Genomic DNA, 26,405 nt, shown 5'->3' on the forward strand with positions numbered 1-26,405 from the left:
CCATGTGGACTTTTGTACACGAGAACCAATCAAAATGACGGACACTGTCTCAATACACAGGACTAAGGGCATAAAAATGCTGTGCAGTCCCTCATTAGCAGCCTATTATGGCGTTATGAGGTCTTTTTGCTCTTAAGTTGTAAAATAGCAATAAAACCATAACATTCATTCTTACAACTCATATTTTCTCCTAGTCAAACTTGTTTTGACAGAATCGAGCGCAGATGTAATTATAATGTAAATCAGCCTTGATAAGATATCTAAAACTTGAAGAGGCACAGTCTGCGTTCTCTCTTTTTGCCTGCTCCTTTGTTTGTGTTTGAGAGCCTAATGCAAATACCAATGGGGTGAAATGATGTGCGCAGTGATTACTTTTGTGTTTTCAAGTTAGCACTGACATAATCACACACTAACCCTTCATCATCCAGTGTTCCCTCTTTTCTGTGTACCAATTAGTTACCAACAAGTGCCTTTGAAATGCAGTTTAAAGCACAGCTGATTTTCCATCTATACGCCAGTGTCCCAGCAGGCTTAGCTGCAGAACAAATGCTGATTATTTCTCTCCACAATGCTACACTAGACATAAACTGAAAGACAAAGACAATCTCGCAGACAGTTTACTGATGTGTTATGCGCTGTTGTCAGGGAGACAGCCCCTTTGGTATTTACATCCCTGATGTCAGAAGATTTGCGGTTGGAAATGGGAAATGAATGGAGGCAATAGATGGCCCTATTTTATTGAATACACAAAAGCTTATGGCAAAGGATTGCTTAAAAATTTTGGCACTTACTACGGGGCATTGTCCAGTGTAATGATTACACTAAAGTCCACGTAATTGCTGGCTGTATGCATGCGGTTTATATCAATTTAATGATACCGAATCAAATCGACTTAGACAACTGCAGCTCAGTGCAGCAGCTGATTATTTTGCCCTCCTGTTGGTTAATTCCCAGTTATAGAGGTCTGCCAAACAGCTTTCTGCTCTGGGCACGATGCTCAAACATCTGATACATCTCTCTTATGAGGGAGTGGAGACCATTTTTAACAGGGAATGTTTTTCTACAATCAGCAACAAGCTTGAGTGGAAAGGAGTGACGACTCTCTCGAAATCATCTGGTATTTCAAGCTGTGACGGGGGAAAAAAAGACTCTAAAACAGCCACACTAACAGCTCTGTGAGGCCTTGATGCTCAGTATGAAGAGAGCCAATCTGATGTCCTGATAATCCAAAGAGATGGATGAATTTTATTGAACATTTAATATGATGATGATGCTGCTCAAAAAGACCTTTAAATAGCGTTAAAAGGAAAAAATTAGCATTAGTTCAGGAAGACCTCGAAGCTTCGATCAGTTGATACAGTTTTACGCTTCCATCTGGCAAATTTATGTCTTTCAATTTTGGTTGCTTAAGCCTGCCAACAGTTACAGCTGCACCTGCAAGCTGCTTTGCAACCCATAGTAACACCATAGTAACCATGGCTCTTTTGATCCATGTTGCACGTCAATTGAGGTGGTAATATAACTTCTATATATAAAATATATCTGTACCAGATATTTGTTAGCAGGAGGTCCAACCTGGCACTAGCAAGGAATACCTAATAAAGTGGCTGGTGAGTGCATAATAATAATGAATCAGCAGCTGTTTTGCTGGAGGTATCACTTCTAAGAATCAAATTAAATAAAACTGAATTAATTTGAATTTCTAAAACATATAAACATGTGACGACCTGTTTATATAGTAAGGTTTACAGAACTCGACGCAGTAGCTTTCAATCAAGTATCCTTTTTGCAATTTTTTAATGTTTACATCCATTTACGTACATATATCAACTTAAATGAATGAAGATACTATATTATGCACTATATGGGCAAAAATGTCAGGCCTATAAATACAAAGATTCCTCCTAGATGTTCCACTAACAGCTCTAAGCAGTATAATTGCAAAGTGGAAGCTTTTGGACACAGCAACTCAGTGATGAAGTGGCAGATCACATAAATGTAGAGTGTGTAATGGAGTGCTGATGAGCATAGTTATCAACATAAACTATAGAACTTCAAACCTCCTCTTGCATTAACGTCAGCACAAAGACTCTGCACGTCAAGGGAGCTTCAAGGCATGTGTTTCCATGGCCGAGCATCTCCTGTAGGTGTAACGTGTAGGTGGCTCGGCACTTTTGACCATATGTTGTATGTAATTGACCATATGTTGTATGTAATCATTTTCTCCGTTCACTTGTTTAAATTACATGCTATAATGGAAGTACATATAAAGAGAGGGGCTGCTGCAGATGTGTGTCATGTTTACACATTTTCAACTTTTCATGTGCCATATTATGTTGCAATGCACATAAAAGAAAACGGTTAGTATGAGGCCTGAGGTGTCATTAGTTGTCACTGTATGGGAAGGGAAAAAGCTGATAAAATTGTTGCCTCTTTCATGTCACTGGGCTGGGTTAAAACGTTCAGTGTTCCTTTTCTCATTTGTAAAGATATTAAATCCCGAACTTGAATTTCCTCTCAGTCCTGTATATATAACATGTCTTAATTATCACATGGCTCTGGCTGGATGGTGAAGAGGTTTGGAATCTCTTTCCTGTTCTGGTTCATTTCCTTTGTTGATACCATCCCTTCAGGACAGCTACACCATAGTAACCATGGCTCCAAATTTCTGAATCACCCTCAGCTGTATTTGTCACTCTTTCATTACATCTGTTATTCTTCACTTCTTTCCACTGCAATTTCCCTTGGCTACAGTCTTGTGCCCCCCACTGGCATGTGAATACAGGCTAGAACCTTGTCTTTGCAGTGCTTTTGATGAAGATCCTTGAACATTTTCGCTATTTGAATGACATGTAAATTTTATTCTGTGCCGATTTTTTTCTCCAACTACCTGCGGATGAGAAAAGTGAATTTAATGGTAATTTTTCCTCATACACATGCACAACAAATAATTAAATTAAAGACAAATAACTGAGTAACTGGTCGCACTGGTAAAATGACAGAAGACCGCTTTTTCAGTAGGTAATCTGCAATTTGAGAGTGTGTTAAAATAAATTGTAAAGAGAATAATCGGTTAGATGGTAACACTTTCTAATAAGAGTACAATTATATACTCAAGTAGCGCTAAACTAATGCGTGACTCATGCTAAAGTATGATTTAATGATATCCTGTTGCTTACCATTAGCAAATAAAAAAGCCTCCATATCTGTACGTGAATGTTTCACACCTCAAAGGTCATCAGTTATGAGACATTAATTTACATTTAATTCACACAAGTTGATAAGTGAAAAAAGTATCTGAATTTCAGTTATATAAAACTTTTATTTCAGACTGTATGTATTTGTCAAAGACTGTATATTAAAGATGGATGGGTGGAATTGACACCATGCAGCCCCACACACGGATGATCTGGAGATGGAGATTTGCCGCGTTAATGTGGTTATGACGTTAACACTGACAGCACTATTTTTTTTGTTTTTTTTAGTAAGAAGACGCAGTTCACCTTAAATTAATCTCAATCAGCCATTCCTGAAGTCAATAAAGCTGCAGCCCCCTTAAAAACCAGAAAGACCCCACAGGGCCCTACCAAATCATAAATCTTCACTCTAATCAAAATACAAAGGAAAGTCGTGTGTTTTTTTGACAATTTTATTCAAAAAACACAGAAATTACAGGCTGTTGGCTATGAATTGCAGATGCTACCCAGTCATATTCAAAGTGGTAAAGTCAACCTGTGACCCACCTGCCACAGCAACACAAACTTCAATACAAGAGCAATAAATTTAGGTTGGAATAATGAGTATTATCAAAAACTAATCACCTCATATTGCCAGTTTTAATTATTTTTTTATATAAATCCAGTGAGGGAGTTCAAAAATGAATTTCTCTTATTACATCGGCCCACCTGCAGTACCTTAGTGTCCCCAAATACCTTCTAGAGCATTTCTATGCCATGAAAAATGCTCTAGATGGAACTACAGCACAAACATAGTCGAGAGGTCCATTTCAGTGTGATTAATTAGTGGAGATGAGGTCGAGAGACAAACAGCTGTCAGCACACCTACCAGTCAAATTGATAAATTAAACTTAAACTTAACTTTAAGCTTTGATGGTACATGTTGAACTCGGCTGTAAACATGCTGTAGCATGGACGTGGATGGAAACCTATAGAGCCAGCCTCATGTGACCATTAGAGGAACTGCAGCATATGGGACTTCTGTATTCTGCAGCTTCAGTTTTAGGGGAGATGAATGTATGTTTTTAATCAAATTTAAGATATACACAGTAACATAAATAAACTGGGATGTACTGAGAAGGTGCTAACTTGCTCACATGTCAGTCCACATTTGAGGTAACAGTGAATCATTTTTTAATGGATGATCTAAATTTGCACTTCACATTTGTTAATGGCTAGAAAATTAATGACACATCTTACATTAATCATCATCATGAGTCAAACATTACTTAAGCATTACTGAGTAGATGATATTGAATGGTTCATAGAAAAAAACAAAACTATAACATGCTGTGAACAATCACAGTGCAAGTCTCAAGTGTACTAGAAGTAATACTGATTAGAATGATTTTACAAGAAATTTAGGTTTTGAAATTGGACAATTAGTCATTAGTTTAAAAACACCATCACAGGTCAAGTGATTCTCAGTAAGTTGGAATAACCATAAGAACGCAAACTGGCTTTGGTGACGCACACTTTCAAAAAATATGAATTTGATGACTGACTGGAAGAACTTTTCTGACCTTTTCTGACCTTTCTAATCTGTATAATAAATATTCATATATATATATATATATATATATATATTCATATATATATATATATATATATATATATATATTATATATGTAGGTATTTCCTGCAGCTTGTATGTAAGCCTATTTTTCTAGCTCTGTGATGCTTTTTGCAAAGTGTTACTTTTCTTTGGCTTTGACTTAAATCTGCTGCATCTTTATAACCACAGACTGAGGGCCACAGGGGACCCGGGAGCCTGTAACCCAACATGCATTGGCCGAAAGGCGGGGACACAGCGAGGTCGTCTGTCCCTCATGGAGAACACTCCAGTCATTACTCGAAAAAGTAATCCCGTTACAAACCCCGACCAACAGGACTGAGTATCAAACCAAAGCGCATCGCTATTGGACGCAGTGAGGGTTGGACTCGAGCACCCCGCTTGCTGTTATTCAAACGCAGGGAGCGCGTGCGGCCAGTCGCTCCTCGTTGCGCGCTGGATATGGATCAGGACTCTGCGCGCTTACCCACTGTCTCCCGCGGACAGGCTGCACTCTGCGGCGCATAAAAGGTGTCCAAATGAACCGCCGCCCTCCCGGCTCCTCCGGCGTGCAATGGCTTAACAGGAGAGACATGAATGTCCGGACGGATGACAGCGTCACTCTGTGCCAAAGGGCTCTCCAAATCGTTACGGAACTTTGTCTCGCGGGACACGTAGACCGGGAGAAATGTTCGGATATATTCCCCCTTGAGAGCAACATACCAGGTAAAGGACACGCAGGTAAATAGAATAAAGTCATTATTTTATTCTCCCCAATTCCCTTAATTAATCACTTCTTTCTCTAAAGTCATGGCGCCCAGTACTTGCAGAGTTTCGAGGGGGGATGGATGAACTAATCACCAACTAGTTAAAGTTTATTAGTCCACTATTATCGTTATTTTTTACTGCGTTTTTAAAAAAAAAATTGTTCTGAAAGTGTCTACCTGTTACGCATCTCAGTCCACACTGACTGAAACAGCAACAGGTGGGAAACAGACCGAGAGGACGAAATGATTCTCCTCCCTTCAGCTATATTTCCCTTGTAAATGTGCAGTCTGTGAAATTTCACTCTAGTGTCAGCTTGATTGAAAAGCTGAATTTTTAAGCTGAATTAAGCTTCCTTGCATACTGTTGCACAGCGGGTGCAAACTTTGCTTTTAAATATAAGCCAGAAGGGGAGATGTGAGTGCCAGATGTTTTTCTTTTCGTGCTGTTTTCCTGATGCTGTCTCCTCACTAAACTGTGGTTTTATGACCTTTATATGATCTTTCTATATCAAACAGGTGCATTTGCTGCCCCCTCTTTCTTACAGCTTGCTTTCTCTCCCTTTTTCTCCTTCTCCCTTGCATGTTTGTTGGTCATATTTTGTCCCTCGCCTGCTTCTCTCCTCCTTTCTACGTGTCACCTGTCTTTGTCCTTTGGTTGTATGTAGACATCTCTATTAGTCTCCTTGCTGTGGTCGTGGGTTTCTGTGGACTCGCCCTGTTGGTAGTCTCTCTCTTTGTCTTTTGGAAGCTGTGTTGGCCCATCTGGAGGAGCAAGGCTCTGTCAGCCCACGCTGAAAATGTGCTCCGTGGGGGTTTCCCCGAGGCACCTCCACCCAACTCCCCGCCGGTTACTGAGTTTAAAGTGGCGGAGGTGGAAAAGAAGCAGCCGCCTGAAGTGAAGGTGAATGGACGGAGCTCTGTTAAGCTACTGGAGGCAGCCATGAAGATCAGCCAAACGTCTCCAGACATCCCTGCCGAGGTCCAGACAGCTCTGAGGGAGAAGCTCAGCCAGCAGGCTAAAATCCAGAGGCAGACCACTGAGCCAACCTCCTCCTCCAGGTACCGTCACATTAACCAGTCCCTCCCTAATCTGCTTCTGCACTCAGGCCACTTGTGCTTACAACTAAGTGTAACATATTAAAGATCTTTTTTGTTTTGACCATCTCCCCACCCATGTTACAAGAAACATTTAAAAAAAAAAACACAGAGCACAAACTGTCCTGACAGTTCGTGACAGGGCTGCTGCTGCTGTCCTCGAGGTAGTGTGGCACATGTCAGTGACTGGTTGGTGACCTTGAATAGCTGCTGCTGCTGTTGTACATCACAAAAATGAGATTCTGCCGCATTTCTGACACATCTCCTTGCTGCACTTTGAACCCTATAATCACTTGTACATGTGAGTCAAGCTGCTCTGGTAAAGACCTCAGTCATTAAACAATCAGCTCTTTCTTCTCTTTGTTTTCCAGTACTGTGTTTAAACTAGAAGGTCCATAATTAGCATGGCTGTGGGGTGGGAGCTGTCATGGTGGAAGGTTGGGTTTTTGTCAGACGCACCAGGCAGCTGTGCTCAGTTTCTCGGAGGAAGCTGGTATTGACATGCGCTTTGATTTGTTGTTAGGGCTTGTTAATTAAATGATATTGTGGCGTAGGTCTCCATGAATTATACACCCACCAGTTATGCAGACAGGACAGGTTAAAGATTACAACACCTACCTTCTCAATTACTCCGCCTACTTTTTTGACAGTAAAAGCCAAAAGAAGCAAATCACTTGCAGCCTAAAGCAAAAATAATGTTTTAGAGTTAATTGTGGCTTAAAAGAAAAGCCTAGCAGCATATAGCATAATGAAGTTATAACACCAAAAAAAAAATAGTAGATATAGTCTTGGAAAACCAGGAAATCCACTTGCTGACATCTGCAAACAGTTTTATGGAAACCCAACAGTCCAAAACTGGAATTTTATTTCAGTGTCACAAAGAAAAGAAAGAGAAATCCTCAGAGCTGAAAAGCTGGAACCAAAAACTAGAAAACAATTTGACATTTGAAACAATGACTAATTATTAAAATTATTCTAAGAATTTATGACTAACTTGGTTCAGCATCCACAATTAACATTTGCCAAGCGCCAAAAGCATTTTCAGTTTGGAGATTCAGTCTTGGAAACCTATCCTTCACACTGGCAGGTAAATGTTTAAACTAAAATAGTCACGTAATAGAAACTCTGCAGAGTTTCCACCGTGTTTCGGTGACATTTACAGACACATTTTTTTCTGTCCTCAGCTGTCGCTGTTAAAATTTGACATCCACATTATGTAAAGACCACCACCAACTCTTCCTCTGATTGACTCTGACCCTGACATTTATGTGTAACTGTGCATCTGTAACCAAACCAAACAGCGAGAAAGAACTGGTTGAACTTTGTGGAATAAGGGTGGAAATGCAAACAGAGGGATGAAGTTTAAGTCAATCATATGTTTGATTTTCAACTATATTCATTAGTAGAGACAATTTTTAAAAACAATTTTTCATATTTTGCTTTGGCCTCTTTGTATCAAGACAGCATACAGAGTTAAAAACTAACAAAATGCAATTCTTCAAATGACCACTAGAGACCCGTTCCAAAAGCGAGTCAGTCCCCCAAATAACAAAATACACCCTGTTACAGAAATGTTTTCATCACTGTAAATGCTAACACTTATGGGCGTGGCCACTTTGACAGTTGTGTTAAAATCACAGGGCAACTCTGGGGTTCCTCTAACACCATAATCATGCTGTGAGACAATGCAGCTGGTCATAGCAATAGATAAATATTTGAAAAGAAAAAGTCAATCTGACCTGGGTCCTGGAGAAAATACCGACCCAGATGAAGGCCCTAGCATGATTAGTGGTCAAAGAAAGAGAAAAAGGTATACTGGGGACAAACAGAGTCAATTCCGCCATATTTGGTGTGCAGGGAAAAATGATCAATATGCTTTTGTGACATTTTTGTTTGGTGGTTTTCTAATGGGAAATATGTGCCGTGGCTCCAAACGGTTGAGAAACACTGATCTAATTGACACTCGAGTCTGGTTCTAAAAGGGAGTCCAATACAGGTGGCTGCAGCTCATCATGATCTGCTAGATCTCATCCATGACTTTGAGTCATAAACCTCAAAGTCATAATGGATTATCCCACTAATCAAATGGCTGGCTGTGTGGCCAGCGAGGAAGTTTGTGCCTCAGTTTTCACAAATGGAATTTTAGTATTGAATGGTACTTAATTAGCCATTAAGTGTACCGTTTATATGTTGCATGCTTAGCGTTAGCTGATAATCTAGCCGTCTACTTTTTATAAGTTCACTTCTGGCTTCCAAGTAACAAAATGATGGTAGCCAAAATTCTAACTGACATCATAGTGTTTGGTTTCTAGACAACTAATGAGACACAAAATATAACTTTTATCTATTGTGTGGCAAACCATACACTGCAAAAGTTTGGAGTCCAAAGGTTGTTAAACTTTTTCAGGGTATTGTAGATGTTTGTAACTTTAGCAGTTAGGAAAACAGAGAAAGAGGAAGACAAAGGAAGATGTCAATAACCCCATATGGATTGAGCGTGTGTTGGGGGATTCAAAGAGAGATAAAGGTTGATAATACACAAAAATCATAAAGGAGAAAACAAATCTTGCTAATCAATGTTCAGTTGGTAAATCAGGCACACTTTCCTTTTCCTTTGAGATTTGTGCTGGCGCTGCCTCGCCCTCTGTGCTGTTTACAATATTTCAGTGTAGTATTTAATCTTCAGCTGTGCTTCCTGTGCCACGGCTGTCAGGCTGCTGTGATTGTCTTACGGTCAGAAAGGAGGAGGGCCAGTTGCTAGGTGACAAGATCGGCGAGTCAAACACAGACGTGGTTTTCTCAAAAGATGTCAACTTCACTGAAATTTGCAGCATTCAGGTAATTGGAATGAGGGCTCAAATCTGAGTGCTGGAGATGTGTTTTCATTTCCCCAAACCACCGCCAGTAGTGGCAAAAATCAATTTGTCAGTTTGATCACTGGTGATTTAATATTGCCTGGTACCATGTGGATGATAAAACCAGCTATTTTCAGCTAGGGAGTTAACTGGGATTCAAAACATGTCATATAGGGCGCTGCTTTAGCTAGGCTGAGTGCGGCTGGCCTGGGTTCAAGTCTGACCCGCTGCCCTTTGCCACATGTCTTCCTCACGCTCTGCCCTTTCCTGTCCTTTCCTCACTGTATCTGTCAAATAAAACTGGAAAAACTGATCATCTGTCTAAAACAAGCTCCCTTTAAGCAAACCTCTGATTGGCTGCCCCTCATACACAAAACAAAATTGAAACTGCAGGTGGGTGGGGCTTCTGTTCCAGGGCAAGAGCGGGTCACAGACTTGATATGTGCATCAAAAGATGCTAGCCGGGAGGAGGCCCCGGGGCAGACCCAGGACACGCTGGAGAGATTATATCTCTCGGCTGGCCTGGGAACGCCTTGGTGTTCCCCCGGATAAGCTGGAGGAGGTGGCTGGGGAGAGGGAGGTCTGGGCTTCTCTGCTTAGGCTGCTGCCCCCGCGACCCGGCCTCGGATAAAGCGGATGAAGATGGATGGATGGATGGAAGATGCTAGCACACGAGTCATACATGGAACGCCATAACCAAGTCGCTGAACATCTGTGCCGAGTATGGCCTAGAAGTATCAAGGGCAACGCCCCCTAGGGTAGTTGAGAATGGCCAAGCTAAGTCCTGTTGGATACATATATACCTCTGGACAATATTTATAATATCGCCATTTTGGTTCCTAGTTAATTATGCACTATTGTGAGCATCTGGTGGTAGTTTATTAAATATTTAAAGGTGTCTACACTAGATATTGTTTTTAGACTTTTTCCTGAGTAGTAATAATAACAATAAACAGCTTTTATTTGTGTGATATTTTGCAGCCCTGATAAACCTTTTGTTCCATAAAAAAGCTGCTCTTTCATGACGCCAAACACACGACAAATGAGACATTTACCTGATGCTCTGTGATACTCTTTTCAACAGGCACAATTCATTCAGGCGCCACCTGCCTCGTCAGAAGAATGTCACCAGTGTTGACTTCACCATGGACACAGTGCCTCTCCGCCAGTCCTCTACTGTCAGCATTGGAAGAATAAAACCTGAACTCTACAAGCAGAAGTCTGTGGACTCAGAAGAGGCCAAAGAGCCCGTGGAGACTTGCGGAAAGCTAAGCTTCTCGCTTCGTTACGACTACGAGGAGCAGGCTTTGGTGGTGAGGATCCTGAAAGCTTTGGATCTGCCTGCCAAAGACTTCACAGGCACCTCTGACCCGTATGTGAAGATCTACCTGCTACCCGAGAGAAAGAAGAAGTTCCAGACTCGAGTTCATCGCAAGAATCTAAACCCCACATTTGATGAGACCTTCTGTTTCCCCGTAGTATACGATGAGCTTTGCAACCGCAAGCTGCATTTCAGCGTCTACGACTTTGACCGATTCACCAGCCACGATATGATTGGCGAGGTGGTGGTGGACAACCTCTTTGAACTCTCTGATCTTTCCAGGGAGGCGGTAGTTTGGAAGGATATTCACGCAGCAACCACAGTGAGTTGGTGTTCACACTAAGACACTGCCAAGTCCCCACATATGTGTATGTTGTTGCTATTTAGGAAACGTTGCACCAGGCCTCTGTGCTGTTACCGTGGTAGTAGTGAATGGGATTTTATACTGTTGTCAGAAATGTCTAATCAAGAAATATTATGGCAGGTGCAATGCATTGCATAATTCAAATGCTTTGGGAAATGGATTTCAACAGCCAAACACCCACACAGCATTTTCCAGAAAATGCTGGGTATTCTGCAGATGTAATTATAGAAACAGAGTAAAAATATCCAAGACCACATTTATGCAATGACTAAAACTCTATAGGTAAACAAAAAGGGTTTGCAGGCTTTGCAGCATACTGCAGATAGCCTGTCCTCATATGAACTCTTTTCTAAAAATTTGTGGTTATTTAGCCCCCGAATGCATTTACTCCAGCATAACCACTTATCACAATTTGCTCAAGAGGTTGGGCTTTATTAATGAATGTGTTCCTGGTGAGAAACACTGAGCCTTTGCTTTCAGGTTCACTTTAGTGTCTGTGGGCTAAATTAGCAGCAACAGAAGAACAATAAATCTAGTTTTGCATAAAGAATTATTTAACTGGCTATTCTCTCGCTTCCTTAATATATTATAATTTTTATATTGATGCTTTCTAAAAGCACAGGCATTAAGGGCTGATAAAATTTGTTTACTTAAAACCACATTTGTTGCATCAATTTAATTTTACCCTTACCTATGAGAACTGCATGGAGACTGTACAAGAGACGACTACAGTCGGGTGTGATTTCAGTGCTCCTTATATTCAACTCCAGAGGAATGCTACACTGTGTCTACACTATCATAGACTCATAAGACATCACTTTAAAATAAACTGACTAATGTAACTCTATAGACAACTTGATGTAGAGTTTGGTAATATAAATGGCATGGAGAAATTTTATATTTATATTTTTTCCTCCTGTGCACATCTCATCATAGTCACTTGGATTGTGGGATTTTTTTTTTATATTCCTATTTCTGTGTTGACACAACCAAAGGCAGCTAGGTAACTTTGGACCTGTACTAATCTTAAGGTATTTATCTGACAATCTTTATGGCACAAGTAGTATTTATAAACACTTGTGGTTATAAGGTATTGTCTAACTTCAACTTCCTTCCTATTGGTTTCTCTTAACTTTTCTGCAAGCACTTGCCACCTATTATCCAACCGGTGCACAAACTGTGAAAAGTGCAGCTTGCTGAAACCAAAACATATGGGAAAACAATTGTGAAATTTTTACTTTCACAGTTTCACTACAACTTGGAGAGTAGTTGCTGAGCGTTTGCAGATGAGTCTATCATGTAAACTATGGGCAGCTGCAACGGTTTGCTAACAACCAGAGCAATCTCAAGGAGGTTTTGAGTGTAGCACCTTATACCTCTTTGTGATCAATTTTGGGGAACACACGTTTCCCCCTATTTCAAGATAGTTACAGACCAGTCTATAGGTTTGTGTGACAGAGGCTTACAATAGTTGAACATTTAAGCCAAACTCCAATGTTCATTCAATAACAAGATGTAGCATACTGGATTTCACTGGCTATAAATGTGTAGCTCCAGAGAGTTGCCTAGATTACACAATTAACAACTATAATGTTAAATGTCAGCAGAAAAAACAGTCTACACTTCTCTTTTTAGTAGTCATAGATAATGTCATTAACAATTACCAATGTAACCTAATTCATTGTCTAAACTATGACAGAATAAACAAACAAACTTAATTTTAAGAACCTCTACAAACTTCCAATTAAATGAGCCGCAAAATACGTTAAATATAATTCCTAAATCATGCTCTTACATTTTGGAATCAAAACATATGCTAATCGTATTCGTTTTGCTAGCTGAAAAATTGAGCCAACAACAAACTCAGCTACAATGAATCAAATAATATTGCATATACAATAGTGATTTAAAAAACATGCTAGCATGTCTATAAAGCTATCATGCCCATAATGATAAGATCATTTAGATGTTTAGCAGCTACACATTTTGCAGTCTTGATTATCTTAGTTTATGCTAGTATGCTAACATTTGCAAAATAAACTGTTTTGTTTATTACCAACAACAGTTGAAAGATTTGTGAATGACTTTCATTTCATTGATACTTGATCATAAACCAAAGTTTCTGAATGATTGAAATATTGGCCTGATGATGAAGTCTAATACAAAGAAGATGTTGTAATGTTGATGTTGTGGTTTCTCGAGTCATCACAAAACATGATAGTTTAATGCCATCTATCTGTTTAAAAAAAAATTGATATTTTCCCATCAATTACCAATAAAAAAAAGTTAATTCTAACGATGAATATAGTGACATATCACACTATGTATGAATTAACCTCTCCTGGCCATGACTGCCTGTATAGAATTTTTACCAACCACCAAAGTATTGTTGAGATGGTTTTCTTAGGACAGTTACCAAAGCCTGCAAACCATTCATTAGTACTATTTACTACTACATTAATGCTTTAAGGTTATTGGATGAAGAAACAGTAACAAATCTGAACAGTTAATTGTTAGTCAAGTTTACCGCCATAAAGAATTGAAGGACTGAGATAAATGTCAAATAGCCTGCAGAGCCATGCTAATTAAACTCTCACTATCAGCTGAATGCATATGACCTCTTTTAAAAACTGACCTGTTTACTCCTTTGCTTTGGCATTTTGATTCACAGAATGTGGCAAATCATTTAAATTTGGTTCAATACATTCTGCTCTCTTTTCTTTTCATGCCCTCCAGGAGAGTATCGATTTGGGAGAGATCATGTACTCGTTGTGCTACCTCCCCACAGCAGGGAGAATGACCCTAACAGTCATCAAATGCAGAAACCTCAAAGCCATGGACATCACAGGCTCCTCAGGTAATCAAATAGCAAAATAGTCTTCACATCAAAAGCAAAACTGAGGAATTAATTAAATATAGTTAAGATGAGGGAGCGAAAAGAAATAGGGAAGATATATATCCTTTATTTTTCCAGGTAAAAGTCTGTTTTGTAAAATATTCTGAGAACATAGGACACATTGGTTGTGGCTTTTAGAAATAGACACACACACATAAGAAGAAACTAGCCCAAGCAGTGATTTATTGCAAAAACCAATCCATGGGAAGGTCTGGGACATACATAGACGGTCACCTAGCAGCAGCATACAGAAGAGAGTGATGTACAAGACTTCCAAGGTCTGTAATAAATGTAAAGTACAATGATAAATGGCATCCAGCCTCTTTAAGTATTGGCCAGGTGTGTTCATAATGAGAAGTTCTCCTGTAGGTCGCCTCACTTAGAGCACGATAAAAGATTTATTCCTGAAAAGAAACCTAATTTATTTTTTTTATCTTGGACACAGGTTTTTCAGTATAAAGTTTAAATGGCAAATTCTGATCTTATAATGATACCTAAATAAAAGTTTCAGCCCTTTAATTATTTATGAATAAAATGAACTTAGATTTGTCTGCATTTAACAGCAATATATGTTAAGTTAAATGAGACTAAACAACATGAAAGGCAAACTACTGAAATCTGAGGGTTTTTACAACTGAAAAACACGAACAACAGAAGATTGTGTCATTTGCATAAAAATGGGAGGAGCCATTTGATAAATCATTGACAGAGAAGAGTAGTGGGCCCAATATGGAGCCCTGAGGAGCACCGAGGGATACCAGGAGAAAAACCAGAAAGGGAAAAAGCAACGCACAGGAAACTGAAACATAAAGAGGCTGAAACATGAAGTTTAATGTCAGAAGCAGTAAAAGCTTTTGACACAATTGCAAATTATTTAATATATTTGTCTCTCAGATCCATATGTGAAGGTCTACTTGATGTGTGATGGACGGAGGTTAAAGAAGCGAAAAACAACAATTAAGAAAAGCACACTTAATCCGGTGTACAACGAGGCTATCATCTTCGATATTCCCCCGGAGAATGTGGAACAAGTCAGTCTGTCCATTATGGTCATGGATTATGATCGGTGAGTTAAATACTCACTACATACTGTTTATGTTGACATGCTTACATTAACTTGATAAAGTGAGCAGAGTAGAAGTAGCTCAAAGCATATTTTTAATTTAGTCGTGATCCAAAGCACGACTGGAGATCCAAACGTTTGTCAATGTGTGTGTTTCTACCAGTGTTGGACACAATGAGGTGATTGGCGTGTGTCGCACGGGGCCAGATGCTGAAGGGCTCGGACGAGATCACTGGAACGAAATGTTGGCTTATCCACGGAAGCCCATCACGCACTGGCATGCTCTAGGAGAGGTACAAGCATGTTCTTTTCCTTACTAGTCATACAGAGCCCTTTTAGAAGCTTCTGAATGTGAGACTAGGTGTTATGGTTTGCAAAGCAAAGAAACCACACAGCAGACTGTCACATTTTCTAAATGTCAATCTATTCCATCTCTACGGGGAGCACATTATTTGTGTCTTTTTATTTTAATTTTATATTAGTTCAATTGAATCTTTCCAACATTGTTAAACTATAAAATCATCCGGAACGTGTAATTGTTGCTTCCCAATTTAGGGTTTACTTTTCTGATTAATTTCCAAAGTTTTAGGGAGCCCAGAGGCAGCTGCAATGTTAATGAGCAGCTGTTTTCTCTTAAATTACTAATACTGCAGGTTGAAAGTACCCTCTTTGATATCTGCAAGGAAAAAAGGTTCTTATTGCATGGGGATATATACATCCAGGGAAAAAGGGATTGTAAACTAGTCTTCTGTCTGTAAAAACAAACAAACCAACTAGGGCTGCACGATTTTGCATAAAATGAGAATCACGATTTTTTTGCTTAGAATTGAGATCACGATTCTCTCACGATTTTCTTTTCCAATATAAATATTTATTGCACTTATTAACTGCACATCAACTTCGTAACAGTTGAAACTGAACATAAAAACAATAAATAAACATAAAAACAATAAATGCCTCACATTTTGTGGTTTCCGCAAAATGTTGTACTGCTTGAAATTCCGTCTCCACCGTTGCTCGACACTGCGTGTATAGAGCAGGTAGTGCAGCAATAGAAAAATAGTTGCGGGACGGCACTGTGTAGCGTTTATCTAGGGTGTTGATCATTTTACTAAATCCCTCGTTTTGCACAGTGTTGATGGGAGCCATATCTTTGGTCAGGTGATAAGTGATAGCCTCCGTAATTTCTTTGTGCCTGCGGGAGTTCGACGTGTATAGGGAAGCGCTGTATAAGGTTCCCGTTATTGATGTTTGGCTGGTTGACCGGGACCAATTTTCTCCTGTCACTTTCTCGTCATCCCTGACGTGTTCTCCGTTGTTTTTTCCTGCCAATTTGAGCATCACGGCACAGCTTCTGTATCACGTGGTATAAGGCTCCGCCCTTGTCATTTGTTGAGCAGGAAGAGGGAGCGCTTGTTTTCATGCAGATTACGTCCCGGATCAAAATGCGGTACAATCGCTGTCGGCTTTGTTTTTTTTTTGTTTTTGTTTTTTTAAATCGTTGTCATTTGGAAATGAGATCGCACATAAGTATGAATCGAGATCGCGATTTTCTAACGATTAATCGTGCAGCCCTAAAACCAACCAACAAACAAGAAAACATAAAGAACAACCTTGAAGGGAAAAGTTTGTTAGCTGTTTTTCCCAAAATCTCATTGAGACACTTAACATTTATTTCTTTGCAATACTAAGACACCAAATTTGTTTTCCAAGGGAAAACAGATGGCTTCACTTCATGAAAGCTGGTCTCCAAACCTGTGTTACTTACATGTTGCATGTGTGCAGTTAAGTCATGCAGAAAAAAGCACATGTAGACCTTTTAATGGGGCCTGTTTTTCAGATAAGGAGTAGCTAATCCTGTACTCATAGACAAGTTGTCAGTTTTATAGACTAGAAAGCTTTTCTTTTTCCTTTTTACAGAGGACAGCTGTTTCACTACAGCTAATGTAAATTAATATTTTACATGTTATCAATTCTTTCCCTCTTTTGTCACACCCACTCCCCACCTGGAGAATAGGAAAACACAGGTGATTACCTATTTTCAGTGGTAAACCTACATTATGCTTTGGTGAAAGCTGTGATCATAGGCAAAATATATGCGTTATTTATAAAGGACCTTTCTAAAGGTGGTGGTTTACACAAGTAACAAAGCAAGCAGATTTTACAATCAAGAAAATAAGAAAACTTAAGGTTAAATACTTAAAAAAAATGAAAACCATTTAAGCAGAGAAATACAAGTGGATTAATAAAATTTAGAAACTTCAGGAAAGGCTCTTAAATAATAGAGGGAGGTATTTAAAAGAGGTCACTGACTCAGCTGACCTGATTTTCTCAGGCAGCTTGTTCCATGGCCCCAAGACTCTTACTGCGAAAGCTCTGTCACCTCGAGTTTTTGGCTTCGCCTCAGGAACACAGCCCTCTGCCCCCGGATCTGAGGTGCAAGATCATATGTGACAAAAAGGTCATATACATATCTCTCTATATATAGAGAGATATATATAAAACATACTGAAGGTTAAAACAGGTGTGATGTGGTCACTTCTCTAGGTTCTTGTTAAAACGTCTGGTAGCTGGGCTTTGGACAGTCTGATAAATGGATTTTTTTGTTGAAGCAGGGAAGAGGCTGTTGAAATGTTGAAATAGTCGAGGTCTGAGGAGTCATGAGTTGTGGGAAAGCTTGAAAGGATCATGTGTCAGAAGCAAAAAATGGATACACAAGATTGATGTACAGTTGAGTCCATAAATATTTGGAAGGTGAAAGAGATTTTGTATTTCGTCTGTATGCCAACAAGTGCAGGCTTTCAGCTTTAATTTAAGGGGTTTAAGAAAAGCATTGCATTAATTACAGTGGTCCCTCGCTATTACGCGGTTCACCTTTCACAGACTCGCTGTTTTGCACAGGGTTTTTTGTGCAATTTTGCATGCTTTTTTCTTTTTCTTTTTCTTTTTTTTTTTTTTTTTTTTTTTTTTTTTTTACAGCGCATTGTGTTCTGCAACCTGATTGATTGACAATGGTCTACAGCCAATCTTGTGCCGTGTCTCCTGTACAGAACAGAATGTGTTCAACTTGTCAAATTTACATAAATCTTTGATTGCTAGCAGTGTGACTCTATAGTGCTCTATAGTGCTACAATGTCGATGAAACGTTTTGCACCGTCAAAGGCAACCGCAGGTGCCTTTGGTTCATTTGGTTTGCCTTCAAAGTTCATGCAAAACCCCTTCAGGTTAAGCTGGAAGTCTGAACATCTTGTCAGCATTTCAGATCCACTGCAGTGGCTCATTCAAGGGAAAATCACAAAAAAATATATTCATTGTGCAAATACTAATGGACTTCACTGTAGCCATTGTGAGTATTTTCTTTGGTAATTACATCTTGAATTATCATATCACAATCAAGTAGCATATGTGACTAAATTGATTCTTTACATTTCTATTTAATTTGGGATATAATCCGACATACCCTATGTGTAATGAGACAAGGGAAATGATATCCACTGCTTAAGGTCAAGTTGCTCCAAAATAGATTTGCCTATGATCACAGTGTATTTGTAGGACTAGAGAAAATACCTGCTTACCAGAGAAAGACTGGATAGCTCTTTAATGTTGCTTGTTTTGTGATGCTTTACCTTTCAGTGGCCTGGAAGAGCAGCAAGCTTTGAGAGTCAAGGTTCATGTCCTTCACCCAAACCTCCACATACACCCTGATGATCACAGGTGGAGTGCCAGCATCACCTCTGTAAGAAACCAGATGCTTGTTTGCCGACAAGCTATGTTGCCTATCACCCTTTTGAGCGGATTGAATTCATGTTTCTATGTTTGTACTGAAATTGTATTTATTCATTTGAATGCAAGTTCTTCAAGTGCTCTACAGAGATGGCTATGCACAGCACTCACAGTCATTCAAAGCTTGTTTTTCGTACGTGTGCTTTGGAAACGTATTTGACTAACATTTACACAGACCACATGAATGGTAGGCCTCACTGCAAGAAGTTGTGGTGGTTAACTTGCAGCGTTATCAGTTTTTTCAGTATCAGAGCAACATTTTTCCAGCCCTCAAGCTCTTTAGTGCGTTACCATTTTAGGTTGAAATGGCACAAAGTTTAAGGGCTATGCTGCTCAGTACCACAGAAATATTTACTTGATGAAAAACACTTGATTAATCAAGCGAGTCATGCGGTTTTATTGGGGAATGCAGGTAACTGAGCCTCTACAAGGGCTGAGCAATCTCAGTAAATCCATCAGTCACAGCTGTCACAGATGTGTAAAACAGAATAGCCATCACTCTGCAGGACTCTCATATTTGGAGAAACAGTAGCTGGTTCATGTAGCATATGTACAAACAGATCAAATTAAATTGTGTCTAAAAGAACTTCAGACTAAATTGGTTTCTTAAAATTTGGCCATAATGAAATGACAAATTCAGGTTTATTTTTGTACACACGGAACAATTTTATTTCATAACTGCAAACGCAAGCAGCAGTATTATTTAGAAACAATTAAACTTACCCTCTAATTAGTCGAGTAACACTGATACTGAAACTCCCATGTTCATTATTGTAGGGTGTTCACTTCAGAACGCATGGAGATGACCGTTGTTGTGGACTGTGAGATTTGGCAGTTCGTTCCCACTTGAATGTTCATTTTCATGCAACCACAGGCAGGTTTTGTAAACACATCTGTTAGTCCTCTGTGTAAAAACATTTTGATGTGCAACATTAAAAATAAAACAGTTCTTTTTAAACATACATAATGAAGCATAGTGAACAATAATAAAAAAAGTAGTGTCATCTTCGGTTTCTTATATTAACAGTAATAATTAGGCAAATTAACCTATACTGGAGTACAAGAATAATGCCACATCGTCTACATATCATTAATTTATAAGGTTGCTAAATTTTTATTTGGGAGATGGCGCTTTAGCTGCAATCTTTTAGCATTTGAGTGCACCTTTAGGATTCCTACATTATGCTGACATTTTAAATTGAGTCAGTGGGAAACATTAAAGAGTTAGTATTTTAAATACTCAGATAGCTAGCATAGTTAATGAGCTAGCTGCAGCTGCTAATGGTATAAAAGATCGACATAGCTGCTGTGACTGGTTAGGAAAGTCCTGCTGTGAAGCCTCGAGGTTCACAGTATTGGGTGTTACACAGTCACTGAGATTACCATTGCGTCAGCCAAGGAGCATACCCTGGTTAACCTGCCTTTTTAATTAATAATTTACCAAACTATAATTTACCAAATGAACTTCATGTTTTATTCACTAAAGCTTGAGACTAGTTACTGGTCAATCAGTTGAGAAGGGCTCAGCTTAAAGCCACTACTGCTCATCAAAAGAAAAGATTTTAGATGCATTTTGGCCATGTCCATGTTTGGGTCGGACCAAGGACACAAGACGACACAGAGACTGTCAGCTGGAGGAGGTGATGTTTCCCTCCCGACCCCAATCTGGGTAAGTGTCAGAGGAGGGATGGATGGATGGATGGATATGAAACCTGAAAAACAGTTCTGACACTTAGAATAACCATAAATTACAAATTCAATTCTAAATTCCATTTATAGGTCGGATCGTTTGGTTGAGGTCATTCTAAAGTCAAAAAGTGTTTATTGAAGTCTTTTTGCAACCAGATTACCTACCCCTGCTGAAACAATTTTAAAACAATGCATGTTTAAAGCAGCTTGGCTGAACTTTTCAGAGAAACGAGGCCACTGTGGAGCTGCCTTGGCCTTACTTCTACATTCATGGTTTATACTGTCTACGGCTCCAGCTGATAAAGTCTGCAGGTGGAATAAGAAAAAAGAAAATCTTGTAAATTTAAATGGCTTGACAGGAATAATAGTCAGCAAGGAGTAGGTGTTATTGAACAGTTAATTTAATTTTAAAAAGCGCAGAAGATTAATACAAACAGTGGCTGACACACACACACATTCAAATGTTTGCATATATTGTGAATATTTTTACAATATTTTATATTTTTAAGCCACATGAAATAAAAAGCCAGTATGACTAACACAGAACATCATCTCAGATTCTCCTGTGAGTAATAACTAATAAGAACCCAACATAGCAAATAGAAAAAGGCTATGTACTGTTATCTTACTTGCAAATGCAGTTAATGATGCTCTTTTCCCCTTGCTCTGTCCTCAGTATTAAAAAAAAAAGAATATTTTTACTTGTAGCATGCCTCTCACCACTACAGAAAAAAATTAGCACTTATCGGGGGAAATGTGAATATGTCAGAGTATTTCAGATTAAAAAGTTTGTGTTTACAGTTGTACATATCTATACTTGTCAATGGACCTTTGGTTTGTATATATTGAAAAGTGAATTCTAAAAAGCTGTCGTAAACTTATGGAAATAGAGACATCACAATGTATTTCTATTGTTTGGTGATACTTTGAAGCGCTCCGACCTGTAAACGAGTACAATTTCGACACGTTCTGTAATAGTTGTGAACAATTAGTCAAACTGGAGACCCAGTGAAGCCAATTCTAAGTTACTGAGTTATTCCATGTTTAGGAGTTTAGAGCTTTGAGCTGTAATTGTTTGAGTATATATGGACCGAGAACAACTTCGACTACTGTCATGATGTGTACAGTTTGTGATAACTTTTGTAACAATTTAAAGTAAATATTTGGGATATAATTTATTGTATCTGTTTCATATGTATTTTAAACACATAAATAAAAAAAATATCAGTAAATAACAGTATGTCTCACTCTGTCTGGGCAGGAATTATATTAGTCTTCTAATGGATAAGGAAATCAAAAGTTTATAAAGGTGTCTAAAGTAAAAGGGGGCCATCAAAAACTTTAAAGGTTGAAAACCATACTTAACCAACAAATTAGGAAAATCCCGATGTGCACTGTGCTCCTTGAAGTACCATTCTGACTAGGATGGAGGAGTGAGACTATGACACGGTGCAGATCTAATCTTTAAGTAACCAGAACGTGTTACAGAGAGGAATGCATATAAAGCAAAAGTACTGGAGAGATGCATGAGGAAACAACCTTGAAGGGGATAGTGACCAAAGTTAAATCAGGTAGCTTTCTATTTTGTAATCATAGCTTTTTGTGTGTGTGACAAAAGAAAGTTTTAAGAGGACTTTAAGGTCCTGTGGAAAAATGAAGTACAGCCTTCTATAAAAGCAGCAATTCTAGTTATTTGATGGTCTGGAGCATTCAGGTGTGTGTTAATACAATTCTAAGGATGAAAGACCTCAGTGAGGATCTTATCGAAGCAGCTGTTAATGGCCATCAGTCCATGAAGGGTTATAATTTCCAAACAATTTCAGGTCCATCATTTTACAGCAAAAAAGATTATTCACAAGTGGAAAACGTTCAAGACAGCTCCCAATTTTCCCAAGAGTGGACATCCCAGCAAATTCACACCAAGGTCAGGCTATGCAGTGCTCAGAGAAATTGCAAAAATCAGAAGAGCTACGTTTCAAACCCTTCAGTCCACAGTTAGCATGTTAAACGTTACGTTTAACCTTAGCATGGCTTAGGTTTGCAAAGCTGCATCTGAACAAACCACAAGACCTCTGGAGCGATATCCTTTGGACACACAAGACGAAAATTGTGATATCTGTAAATTAAACAAATCACAGTATCTCATGTGGCCAAAAAAAAAAAAAAAAAAAAAAAAGGGAGCATATCAGCACAAACTCTTTGTATTAACTGCCAGGCACAGTAGTGGAGGGATAATGATTTGGGCTTGTTCTGGGTTTGTTTGTTCTGCAACCACAGCACCTAGGCACCTCACACTCATGGAGCAGAGCATGACCTCCAGTCAGATGTCGAGTCCTCTGTCCAGCAGCTAAAGCTTAGCTGAATCTGGGCCATGCAACAGGACAATGAACCCAAACACAGCAGCAAATATACAACAGAATGTCTGAAAAAGAAAAGAAGCAAGGTGTAGCATTGACCCAGTCAAAGTCCAGAGCACAGCCCGATTGAAATATTGTGGTCTGGACCCTAAGAGAGCTGTGCATAAATGAATTCCTGCAAAACATGCTAATCAACATTGTAAAGAAGAGTTGGCAAAATTCCTTCACAACAATGTGAGAAACACAGTCATACGGAGAATTACTTAATAAAGTTGTTCTACAAGCTATTGCATAACAGGGTGTTGTTCTTCACTTTTTGTTTTTCACAAGACTGCAGAGTGAAGGCTCTTTGACGTGACTGTATTTTAAGAATTCATCTTTGGAAAGAAAAGGTTCTGCAGGAACTGTGGGTTTATTGATATGTTTGCTAGAATGTAGGAATTTCAACCTGAGCTTTAAACAAGTTTTTGAAACGTATCAAAACTGGGTCGCAACTACATCACATACATACAAGAGCACACGCTGTCTTTATATACAGGGCCAACGAGTCTAGAAATTACATCTACATTGATGCTGCATTGGCTGCTAACACTCAAGTGGTCAAATTAAACTTGCTGAAGTAAATAAAGCAGAAGAAAAACTCTGAAGCCTTTGAATGATGACAGTCACGTTGCTAAGTGCTTCTCATACATAATGGACAGAGGTCATACGCACAGTACTAACTGGCACACAATGCTAGCTGACGCAAACCTGTGGCTTTTCAGTGTTTCTGTTAAGGCAAAAATAAAAGCAGTTTCTTATTTTCCAGGATTTAAAAGCAAACAGCACTGTCTACATTTAAAATGGGATGAATACTCAGGATAAAATGACTGACTTGTTCAGAGTGCTGAACAGCATGAATAGTAGCAGTAATAGTAGTAACAGTGATTCAAATGGTGAGAGAATAGGGGCCCTGTATCCAAACACCTGTTATTTGTGTCTGAGGTAAGTCTTGAATCACTGCTCTAATAAGATGTAATAGATAAGCACTCCAGTGAGGGATAGAAGATTCGTGCCCTTAACATCTTTAAGAAAATATAAAAAGGCCTGGGAGAAAGCTGGGTCCCTCTTCCTCATATTACTTTCGTTTGATGGTAAAACATGAAGGGGACATTTTGAGCTCTCGTGCAGCGTGACATGCAGCGCAACTTCCTTTTGATCCATAATATTAGACAGAATCAGACAAAAGGGGGTTGTTGCATTAGCTTCCTTGGCAATGAAAGCTGCCCACGCTCTGTATGCTAAACCCACATTTAGAGTGGAGTTGTAGCTTTAGTTAGCAATGCCTAATTGCTCCATGTGCTGATGCATGTAATTAAAGCTTCGCTATTTCCTGAATACTTATTTGTGCTGGGTATTTAACACCAGTGCACTATGAAGACTTAGGAGGAGATTGGACAGGCCTTGTGGCCAGCGTCAACAGTGCACCTGGAGGATTAGTCATTATTTGGGGTGAATTATCCGTCACGGTTTCATATTGTCGGCATGGACCTTGAAAAATATAGATGAAAGCTTGTTGTTGAACTAGCACAACGCATACCTTTCCTAATATTGGTCCCTTGTGAGCGAATAATTGCCAGTGCTGAGGCTCTTCGTTAAACATACTGAGGCTGCTTACAAAAAGCCTCAGAACTGGCAATAAAATCTCCATTTAATGAACACAATGCAACAAATTGCTGTGAAAATGTTCTGCCCAATTTTACGATTTCACTTTGTCAGGTAAGTCACATTTCAGTCTCTCCCTGTCCATCCATGAGTCATCTGAGAAAAACCATGTTGCATAAGAAAAAAACCCCACCTCATTTGCAACACAACAAGAAACAGGCAGTCAGGTCTATAAGTATGTCAGCAAATATCTCTAGTAATTTTGTTCCTGTGCACTATCACAGTGGATTTCTAATTAAACTGACATGTGACACTTAAATATGATTGTTTTGGGGTGGCATAGAGGTGAAGTGGTTAGCATCGTCACTTCACAGCAAGAAGGTTCCAGGTTTGAGTTCTTTGGATGGCTGGGGCTATGCAGAGTGTACATCTGTGCCACTGTGGGTTCTCTCCAAGTACTCCAGCTTCCTCAGTCCAGAAACATGCATGTTAGCTTCATTGATGATTGTAAACTGGTTATTCTCTGTTAGTCCTGCAACAGATTGATGAAGTGTCCAGGTGTACCCCACCTTTTGCTCCATGACAGCTAAAGAAAATGGAAGGATGTCTATTTTTTAATACTTTGATGAAAATCCTTTGCAGTCAATGACTGTATGAAGTCTAGGACCAGTGGACTCCAAGGAAGGCTGTATTAACTATGAAAATTGTTCTGTCATCATGCACTTTAGTTGTCTTGTGTGGTCTTCCAGACTTTTGGGTGTTGCATTGCTGGCCAATGGATTAATTCTTCTTTTTTTTTTTTTTACCTTATTGATAATTTGTCCACATCTAAAGTTTTTGCTATCTTTCTGATTTATTTAGGTTTATTTTCTTTTTTCTTTTTAGCCTAATGACAGCCTCCCTCACTTTGCAGTACAGTAAGAAGCTGTAAAATGTAAATTTATCCATTTGAACCAACTTCTTATTATTATGTTAGCTTCATTTGTCGTGACGTAACAAGGAAACAGACCTCACTTTATCTTCATGATTACAATCCATCCAAAAAAAAATAAAATAATACAGCAGCGTTCTGTGTACTGTGCAGTGCCAACACATGAATAGTTATCAAAACTAATACATTGTCAGATTGTAAGAAAGACAACAAAATTATTGTATGGCATATGTCTGACTGTAAAAACAATCTATAATAAAAAGCTTATACAGTACTGAAAAGTTATTATAAAATCTAATATTTCTTAAGTAACAACCGTTTGTTAGAGAGTCAGGAAGGTTGACACTGTTGCTTTATATAAAATGTGGCTGGTGTCACAGTCGCTGGTATTTATCTAATTTCCCACACAGCTGAAGAAATCACTTTGCATAGACTGCTCTGCTTTATACTGGTGCAATTTTCCACAGGGCATTGGACACAAAAGGTCAAAAGGTTAACTCATTAATGGCAAGGTAGAGGGGGGTGCTTCTATTATAAGAACAATTACAGTTAAAGGGGTAAGTAGGCAGACAGTTATGTAATGCCACCACCCATTATAGCCTAACAGGCATTTTTATAGCTTTCGGTGCCTCCATTAAAAAAATGCATGGCTCTCTGATCAGACATGTAATCCTCTCTTTAATGCATATGGTAGGAAATAATATAATTCAGGTATTAAATTGATGGTGTGAAAGAGTTCCAGCAAATTATCTATAACAGTATTACAAACAAGAAGGCACGAAAGGCATCAATACAAAGCAGCAGCTAATTTTCAATAATTCAGTTCAGCTGAAGTAATAGATCATCTTCATG

The 26,405-nt window shown here is 38.9% G+C and overlaps 1 protein-coding gene across 2 annotated transcripts; it reads left to right on the forward strand.

Moving 5' to 3' along the window:
- The first annotated feature begins 5,133 nt into the window (after nucleotides 1-5,133).
- On the forward strand, nucleotides 5,134-21,781 carry syt10 (synaptotagmin X). 2 transcript variants are annotated; one of them, XM_031746392.2, is made up of 7 exons: nucleotides 5,134-5,529; nucleotides 6,221-6,614; nucleotides 10,590-11,148; nucleotides 13,927-14,047; nucleotides 14,981-15,152; nucleotides 15,313-15,442; nucleotides 18,783-21,781. In XM_031746392.2, the coding sequence occupies exons 1-7, from the start codon at nucleotides 5,328-5,330 to the stop codon at nucleotides 18,852-18,854; spliced, it is 1,650 nt and encodes a 549-aa protein (XP_031602252.2). In that variant the 5' UTR covers nucleotides 5,134-5,327; the 3' UTR covers nucleotides 18,855-21,781. The 2 variants fall into 2 exon arrangements, with proteins under 2 accessions (XP_031602252.2, XP_039456652.1); XM_039600718.1 differs by having other exon boundaries at nucleotides 5,134-5,514.
- The last annotated feature ends 4,624 nt before the right edge of the window (nucleotides 21,782-26,405 follow it).

This window comes from Oreochromis aureus, linkage group 17 (assembly GCF_013358895.1).
Source record: "Oreochromis aureus strain Israel breed Guangdong linkage group 17, ZZ_aureus, whole genome shotgun sequence".
Lineage (NCBI taxonomy): Eukaryota > Metazoa > Chordata > Actinopteri > Cichliformes > Cichlidae > Oreochromis > Oreochromis aureus.